Genomic DNA, 10,000 nt, shown 5'->3' on the forward strand with positions numbered 1-10,000 from the left:
AAAAAAGTCTTACAGTACTAAATCTGGAGGTAGCTTCCGTTTGGATTTCGGTATTTTTTAATTGTTTTTTTTTATCTTTAAGTCTGAATTAAGCGACCACCTTAAAAAGTAAAATTCGACTGCCATTTTGATTCGTTAAATAAATGTTGAAATAATAAACTGGAACGAAATAAAACGATATAGAACGAAATAACAAATGAAAATGTCTAATTATTTAAAAAGAAAAACCAAACAATTTTATTCCAAATTCAGAAAAACAAATGCTTCATAACATCTCGCTAAATTTTTTGGCCCAACTTTCTCTAATTCTCTCCACATGAATTCATATAGGTATGAAGTAAAAAGCGTTTGCGACGTACCGTATTGATGACACAGTTTTCGTTTGGCCTTCATCCGTATAATCTTATAATTTCACAAGAGTTTAAACTTAAATTTGGAATAATAAACTGGTGGCACCCAAGTTATATATATATATATATATATATATATATATATATATATATATATATGTATATATATATATATATATATATATATATATATAATCATCATCATCATCATTATGCGGTCCGTCAGTCTTGAAGATTAGTTGGGGCCTCAGTGCTTTATCCCTCGATGATGGCGTAGTCTCACTCCATCACCACAGGACTCTCCACCTTGGCTCCAAACTTGCTTGCGCAGTTAAGGTGCAGTATCTGTTGCACATCAGATAAACACCCTCTGAACTTCCAATGCTCATGCCCAGTGGAGCGAACCTTTCTGGCCAAAAGTAAACAGTCGCCCTATCGTTTCCGCTACTTCGTCTTTTCTTTCTGGATGAGGTTATATAGATATATATGTATATGTATACGTATATATAGAGAGTGAATTAATGATAAAGGTCTATATTTCAAAGTTCATGATGTTGACCATCTTATAATGTATTCCTTTAATTCAGTTGACATTTACAATTTTTGACAGTGTCTTTTTCGTAGCACAAAATCAATCACTTATTTATTATTGCAATTGGTGAATCTTTTTTCCCCTTAACTCATCAGATGAAATGAAAGCGCAACAGTCAGTTTGTAATATAGACTTTGTCATTCATTCACTATATTGCTCTGTAATTACATTGAGCTTCTTAAATGAGCATTGGTATATATTATAAGGAAATAAAGTAACTCACACACACACACACACACACACACACACACACACACACATATATATATATATATATATATATATATATATATATATATATATATACTAGCATTCCCGGGTGTTTGGAGATGTATGATGAGCAAAAAAGAAGTTGTAGTGGGAAGGCAGGCTCGAACCCATACCGCAAAGGAAGAAAAGAACGGGGGAAAAACCTGATGTCTTTGCTGTTACGACCACCACCAAACCGGAAGTGACGTAGGTTTTAATTAAGGCTAGACAATCGAAAGGAGAGGATGACTTTCGGAAATATCGGCGAAAAAAGCGCCCCCCCCCCCGTGTAGAAAAGTGCTCAGTTGAAGGTGAACATATGAATGTTTTTAGCCAATTTTTCATTATTTGTCGTCTGAAATGTCGAACTTAAAAACGATACTGATCTTGTAAAAATCCGTCGCTCTGTGGAAAGTTTTAGGTGGACATGGAAACATACATACATACATACATACATACATACATACATAAATTTATATATTGGTAACTCAAATTTTCGACCCAAACCAATTAAAAAGCTGGCCCTATCTCTGAATACCCTTTATGTAAAATTTCAAATGTTTAGACCAGAAATTGTCTGAGTAATTCGGTAGAGACCGAAGCGGTCAATTTTTTAAAACTTTGACCACTATTATGACCCATTAACCTTTATTCTTTTGGGTTCAAATCAAGTTATTAAGTTAGCTCCATGTCCAAGGAACCTATATCTAAAATTTCAAGTGTTTATACCCAAATTGTCGGAGGAGTTTGGTAGAGTTCTCAAAGGTCAACTTTGGCCCCTTAACAGCCAAATTTCTGACCGAAAACCGATTACAAAGATTTCCCCAAATCTCAATACCCTGTATATCAAATTTCGAGTCTGTAGGGTGAAAATTGACAGAGTTATTATGTAGGGAAATGTACACAGACAGACACACACACACAGACACTTTCACTTTTATATATATACTTTTACTTTTTAAATCACTACTATTCGGTACCATCTGAGCTGCTACACACTTATTAAAACTGTACAAATTAACCGACTTTCAAATATAAATGTATATTGGCGCATGTGTAAAAGATACACATTAGTTCAATTTATACCTGCCAAGGTCCAATTTTTCAATTTTAAACCGTTAGCCGCTTTTTTCGGTTTGTTTTATTTTTTATGTGATTTCGTATTTTTAGATTCTGAGATGATTATGCTCTATAACAGGCACGAGGGGAAAACTAATGAATACAAATCTAAAGAAATGGCAGAAACAATAGAGGAAGACTTCCAATCCATAGTGAAATGGGGACAAAATGGATGGTCACATTCAATGCTTCCAAGACTAAGCATGTTTCCTTCAATAACTACAGAAAACCTTCTCAATCATCAATAGCAATGGCTAAAAGGCTAAATACAGATTACCTGAAAGTACTTCCTTTAAACTCCTCGGCCGAACGTTCACAGGGAACATGAATTGGAATAAATTCAAAGAGAGCATAGCTAAGGCTGCTGCGAAGAAAACTGGGCTCTCTCTAATGTGCTAGAAAGCTACTTAAGCGTAAAAGTTTTCTGTACCTCTATAAGGCCACCATTCGCCCACGTATGGAGTACTGTTGTCGCATTTAGGCTGTTGCATCTGCTACTAATTTCTCACTCCTGGACAGGTTTCAAAAGAGAGTCACAAACCTGATATATGCGCTGAACTGTCATCTAAGCTTCAGCCTCTGTTCCATCGACGAAATGTTGCATCCCTCAGCAAGTTTTTTAATGGTGAATGCACTGACGAACTACAATCACTTGACCCAACCCCTTTACGTAAATACACCGACAAACCCCACAATCAGCAAAATCCCACCCTTACACAGTAGAGATCCTCAGGTGTAGGAGAGCCTTCTACTCTAATAGTTTCTTCCCCAGAAATGCTAGACTTTGAAACTCCCTTCCGGGATTCTGTTTTCCTAACTGTACTGGCATGCAGAAGTTCAAGTGTAATGTGAACAGACATCTTGCTGCTCAACTCCCTTCATAATATCCCTGCAACTTACGTCCCCGCTAGTAGCCCCTTACTTCAAAGTGGTACTACGCGTTGTTTGGGGTGGAAATTGAATAAAAAAGAAGAAGAAAAAAGGATTCGTGTGCTCGATTCGTATTTTACAACAATCAAAATTAAATTAATTTAAATTTAAATTATTTTTAAAAAAATAATTTCATGAAAATTTTTACTTAAAGTTTGAATAATACGAGAAATTCTTTGCTTGTCTTTTATTAAAAAAAAAAAAGAAATTACACGAGAATTTATTTTGTAATGATGCGATAAAAAAATATTTTAAAATAATATAGCGTTATTTTTAAATAAGTATACACCGCTTTTATTTATTGTTTCATTTTATTTCGTTTCATTTCGTTCTGATCCCGTTTTTACATAAACTCTAGTCAAGTAGTCAAACTTGCAGGCAATTTCCAAACGTTTCAAACGTTTGCAGGTTAACAGACTATTTTAATTTTTATCGTCTGGAAACAGTTATTGGTTGTACATTTGTTTCTGTCTCCCTCCCTTTCTTTTTGCTGTTGTTAACTATAATACACTTTATCTTTTATTTTTTAATCGTATAAGTCGGCGCCCGGTAGACTTTACTGTTGTAATTAACCTCATCAGCTCATTAAAAATTATCGCCTCGCTAATACTTTAACCGGCGCCCTTGACATACTCGGATGGCGGCTCTCTAAAAATGGGAAGCTTATTAGAATTAACGAATCTTTTAGTCCGTTGCTATTGTCCGCCTTTTCCCTTGAACCCAGCGCCATTGTTGTAATGGCGGATAAGAAGAAACAAAAAGTGAAAAAATAAAACAAAATAAAAACGCAGGTTTTGGAGATACATCAATTCCAATTGCGCGATTATCGATGAAAATGCTATTTCAAATTCCAGCGTGACATATTGACGAAAATGTTACTTCAAATTTAAATGTTACTTATTGCAAAATTGCTGTTTCAAACTTACATCTGACAGACCGCCGAAAATTGAATCTAAACTATAACCATGACAGACCAAGAAAGAAGCTATTCCAAATTTAGGTATATCAGACTCACGAAAATGTAATTTAATATTTAAGTGTGACAGACCAAGATGTTATTTACAAACTTGAGCGTGGTAGACCGTGAAAAATTTAATTTAATATTTAAGTGTGAGAAAACCATAATGTTATTTCAAACTTGAGCGTGACAGACCATCAAAAATGTAATTCAAAATGTAAGTGTGACAGACCGGTGAAATTCATATTAGACTTGAACACGAAATGTGACAGACAAAAGTAATTGCTATTTAAAACTTAAGCATGACAGAATGACAGAAGCGAAAGACTCTTATAGATATGCTGGGATAGATCTACAATAGATGCTTGTTAAAAGTCAACAGATCGATTTTTTTTAATATGTCCTTTTAAGCAAAACTAATATTAATACTTAATAATAATAATAGTAATAATAGTAATACTAATTAAACCTTAAGCGTAACAGATGGACTAAAATTTCTATCTTCAGTATAAGCATGACAAACCAAGGAAAATTCTATTTCAAAATTAAATGGAACAAACCATCTAAAATCCTACTTCAAATTTAACGGAATTGACCACAGAAAATGCCCTTTCAAATCGACTAACATACTATTTCAAACCTAAGCACGAGAGACCAGATAAAAATACTATCCAAAACTAAAGTGTAACAAACCATCGAAAAACGATCTTATAACTTGTTATTTTGTTTTATTTCGGTTCAGTTTCATTCAGTTCCAATTTTTATATAAACTTAAGTCAAGCAGTCAAACTTACAGAAAATTTCCAAGCGTTTAAAACGTTTGCAGATTAATAGACTATTAATTTTTTATCGTCTGGAAACAGTCATTAATTATATATTTGTATAAAGTGGGGAAAAAGAAAAAAGAAAAGGGAAATGCTGCTTAAAACTTAAATATGACAGACCAAAATAAATACTATTTCAAACTCAAGTCTGAGAGACCGACATATTTTTATAGAGATGCTGGAATAAATCTACAATAAGATGCGCCACTTTAACAGGCGCGTTTATAAAACAATACTATTTAAAACTTAAACGTGACAGATCGATGGACTTTTTTTTTGCCGAACTTAAAACCTTTTATAGAAATGAGTGAACGTATCTCAGAAAAGAGGCGACCATAAAACCTGCACCTTTCGCGATGAGAATTCAATTTCAAACTGAACTGTGACCGACTGACCATCTTACGGACGAAGCCTTCTAAAACGATACAAGGTCGTATCTAAAAATATAAATATAAAAAAAAAATAAGGAAAAAAATTAAAAAAGAAAGAACAAGACCGGAGTCCATCGATGATGGAGGAGCCGGTTATGCGTCATCATCCTGGCGTGATTCATCCATTTTCCCCTTCGTTGTGCTAGTGGCCGGCCGCTGACCTGGTCCGAATGGCTATTAGGGGTATGAGAAAGAAAGTGGAGAGGGGAGACAAAGAAAGAGATACTAGAAGGTGCAGAACATGCAGACGCCAAAAGAACTGACTAGGGAATGTGTGTCCTATTTAGTTGGCCCCGCTGTTTCCAAAAGGGAGAGTAACGGGGGGGGGGGGCGTAGGTCTTCCCTACCCAATTCCAGGGATGACCCTCATTACCCATTTTATCCTCCCTGCTCCGTTTTACACCCACGAACCCGTCTAACCGTTTCCAACTGTCCCACACTACGGACACTACTCTTCTACTTATCTACCCTTGGAACTGACAATACCATCCTCCCACTACTTCCGCTTCCACCATGCCTCCTCGCCATCTTTCCCCCGTCGCCATAATGCCATTTTATTTCTCTACGCACATATTTAGACGTAATAATACTGACAATAAGATGATTTGAAATCAGACATTTAAAATACCTTTTCTGTCCATTCTTTTTTTTTTTTCAAAACAGTTATTCGCATATATTGTATCGCGTAGGTTGATTAACCAATATGGCCGACTGATGCCGACATCACGTGGTTAAATAAAATTGCGAAATCCGAATGCAGGAACGAGATGCATTTTAATATTTTTGACACAGAAAAAGATGGCCTTCTGTAGGACAATGACATACTAGTAACAGAGACGAGTTATCGGTCCCTGTTCTTAGAAAGAGAAACGCCGTCTAGCGGCCATTGTGTGAAGCTCAAAGATAAACAACTGTTTACGATAACGCAAAAATATATGATATCAAAATAAATAACACAAAACTATATGAAAATCGAAGCATTTATTGTAAAAAAATGTATCAAAATATAATTTTAAAGTATCAATATAATTCATCTTCAATGAGTGATTCATAATTGAAAATAAAATAATAAATATAATAAAAAAACATGAAACATTTGGTTTTTACACTGAGATTGTATAAAAATTTAGCAAAATAACATTTAAAACACATGAAGCATTTATAGAGATTTAAGAACAATTTGTTTTGTTTTTTTGTACAAAAAGATTGTATGAAAATGTATCAAAATATAATTTTAGTTCGCACTTTTAGAAAAGGAAGAATAATCGACCCCTGTTTTTTGGCTTACGAGCGACATCTGTCAGCTTGACACTAAAGTACACACATTTGCCTCATGTCACTGCCATGCAGAAGTGCCAAAAAGACTTTTTGCGTCTTCTTTTTTCAGACGATTTTTACCGAAAGTTTTTTCATTTAACGAGAATTTGAATAAAGATTTCACAAAAAACACCCGTCTAGCAGAAAACACTATCACTAGTTTCCTCCACTCTTTATCTGTGCCTAAACCTAAGCGTAGATTCCATAAGCAAAGCTTCTTTCTTAGAACTGCACGCCTATGGAATTGTCTTCCGTTTGCCTGCTTTCTGGCTGATTACAATATGGTTGTCTTCAAGTCTAACGTAAACAAGTTTTTAATGATCCGTTCCATATAAGTTAACAAATTTACCGAATCTCTATTACTAACGGTTACTATATTGTCCAATTTCTACTGCACACTCTTTAACCCTTATCCTCGAGTGGCCTCTTGGCCTTGATAAGTGGTGATGCCTATGTAAAAAAAAAAAAAAAAAAACAGCAAACGAAAAGGGTTGCGACTACATGTTTGTATTAAATGGGGTTATCAGGAGATGAGTTAATTTGTATAAATTAAATTAAAATTATAAAATTAAAATTTTAAATTCTGACGAAAGAGTATCACTCCGAAATATATTAATTTAAACAAGTAAATACTTGCTTATTTGTATAATATTACGTTGTAATTCGGCTTTCAAACGTATTTCAATTTAAAATGCAAAAATGTCGTTTTTTGCGTCTAAAACTATTTAAACAGATTTCGTTCCTGTATTCGCATTTTACAATTTAAAATTACCACGTGGCGTCAGCATCAATCGGTCATGTTAATTAATTTAATTATTTGCAAATTTTAGTTTTTTTTTTTTTTTAAAGAATAACATTTATTTTAAGAAAAGTAGTTGCAACTTCCTTTTCTTTAACTTCAGAAATAAGACGAGATAAAATGTTATAAAATGAAATAACAATCGAAATTATTTCAAAATGACTTTTTTTTTATTTGTAGATGAGAATTACAGAATGCTACATAATCTCACCAAATCTATTAGAAGACTTTTAGACGTAAAAGAAAATTATCCGAAAAGCAGAGATGCAACATTTCGGCGATGAGACAGAGGTTGGGGTTTGGTTGATAGTGTGGGATCTATTAGATTGGCGACTCTTTTTTTTTGTTTTTTTTTAACCCTGTCTAGGAGTTAGAGAGTAGTGGCAGATGTTCCAGGCCAGACGTGGCAATAATACTTGGCGAATGGTGGCTCTGTAGAGGCATAGGATACTCTCAAACGTGAGTAACCTTCTAGCACAGTAGAGAGAGCCCACCTTATTCGCATCAACCTTAGCAATACACTCAATGTATTTGTTCCAATTCATGTTGCCTGTGAAGGTTAAGCCGATAACTTTGAGTAGTAGTATCATTAGCCACGGTTATTAGTGGTTAAGGTTTTTTGTAATTATTAAAGGAAAGAAGCTTAGTCTTAGCAGCATTTGAATGTTACGATCCATTTATGTCACAATTTTACTACAGACTAGGGGGGGGCTTCCTCTAACGTTTCTATAATTTCCTTAGGTATGTGTTCATTCGTTTTTCATGCCATGTCTGTTATAAAGCGTGGTGTCATCAGCAAATATACCCGTTCCGGAGACAATGTTATCAGGGAGGTCATTTATGAATACGAGGAATTACAAAATGCAACAAACAAGATCTGGAAAAATGTTTCACAGAGCAGAAATATAGGGAAGGAACGCTGTTGTTCTACTATTGAAATGGAAACGAGGGTCGTACATCATTTGCGAGCATTGTCAGGGCCGTGCGAGCCTGGATTTATTTGCTTCCCCACTGAGCAAATTAGGCACAAGGCCGTTTTTTAATGTGGAGAGAGGGAAGGGAAAGGAGACCAGCTTCCGATGGATGGGAAATGGTAGCTGGATAGTGACAATTGGTATGAAGGATTTCCCCTATATTGACCACGGTCTGATATATGGGGTTACCCCCACATATGGTCTTTGCTTGCAGTATCTGCTGGAACAGATACTACACTTTGATCTGGGTCCGAAGGCCACAAAAGGTCCCTCCTGTGGAGAGGAAGGTGGTGTATTTATTTGCTTCCCCACTTAGCAAATTAGGCACAAGGCCGTTTTTTAATGAGGAGAGAGAGGGGAGGGAGAAGGGAAAAGGGGACCAGCTCCCGAGAGGTGGGAAATAGGAGCTGGATAGTGATTTGCACACTGGTATGTAGGGTTTCCCCTACATGGACCAGAAGATTGCCGCAACCCTCCTGCGGAGAGGAAGTAGTCTCTCTACAGTGCTAGAAAATTACTTACGCCTGAAAGTATCTTGTACCCCTACAAGGTCACCATTCGCCCATTTATAGAGTATTGTTGTCACATTGGGGCTGCTGTACCTGCTACTAGTCTCTCGCCCCTGGACAGGGTTCAAAAGAGAGTTCCCAACCTGATAGGTCCTGAACTGTTATCCAAGCTTCAACCTTTGTTCCTTCGACGAAATGTTGCATCCCTCTGCCTGTTCTAGAAGTATTTTAATGGTGAATGCCCTGCCGAACTACAAGTCCTTGTAACCCTCGACGTAAATACCCCGACAAACCCAACAATCAGCAAAATCCAACCCCTACACAGAAGAGATCCCTAGATTTAAGAAGGCCTTCTATTTAAATAGTTTTTTTTCCCAGAACTGCTAGACTCTGGAACTCCCTTCCGGGTTCCTGTTTTCGCAACTGTACTGACATGCAGAAGTTCAAATGTAATGTGAACAGACATCTTTCTGCTCAACTCCCTACATAGTATCCCTGCAACTTATGTCCCTACATCAACGGTGCACTGTACCTTGTTTGGGGTGAAAATGGAATAATAATTAAAAAAAAAGTTGCCATGGAGACGGTAAATTGGCACTGTTGCTGACGATGTTGTTAATTTATTTTCTCTTTCTATCATTTCAGGTGTTACAATTGCGGAGACCTTGGGAATCATATAGCCAAAAAGTGTCCGCATGGACCTTTACCGAAGCGGTGTCATTTCTGCAAATCAACGGAACACTTGATCGCAGACTGCCCTTTCCGGGACACAAACCGAAAGGGCAAAAACGGATCCAGGAATGGGAACAGTGAAGATAACGACAAGGACGGGGCTCCGATGACTTCCGTGACGCCCCCTGAATGACGTCACAAATCACTGTTTATATACACGGTGACGTCACCCGCCGCCAGGGTGTTTCAGACTATATAAAGTCCTACAAAGTGTTT

The 10,000-nt window shown here is 36.2% G+C and overlaps 1 protein-coding gene across 3 annotated transcripts in view; it reads left to right on the plus strand.

Moving 5' to 3' along the window:
• LOC145247459 (protein lin-28 homolog) overlaps positions 1–10,000 on the plus strand; it is a 224,628-nt gene that overhangs the window by 213,674 nt on the left and 954 nt on the right. For all 3 annotated transcript variants that reach the window (XM_080109243.1, XM_080109245.1, XM_080109244.1), the window contains exon 4: positions 9,698–10,000. This exon is cut by the window's right edge. In XM_080109243.1, the coding sequence (XP_079965369.1) occupies positions 9,698–9,917 (220 nt within the window). In that variant the 3' untranslated portion in view covers positions 9,918–10,000. The remainder of the gene's footprint in view (positions 1–9,697) is intronic.

The sequence above is a fragment of the Euprymna scolopes genome, chromosome 25 (genome assembly GCF_053919585.1).
Source record: "Euprymna scolopes isolate OS-2025 chromosome 25, ASM5391958v1, whole genome shotgun sequence".
NCBI classification, from domain to species: Eukaryota; Metazoa; Mollusca; class Cephalopoda; order Sepiida; family Sepiolidae; genus Euprymna; species Euprymna scolopes.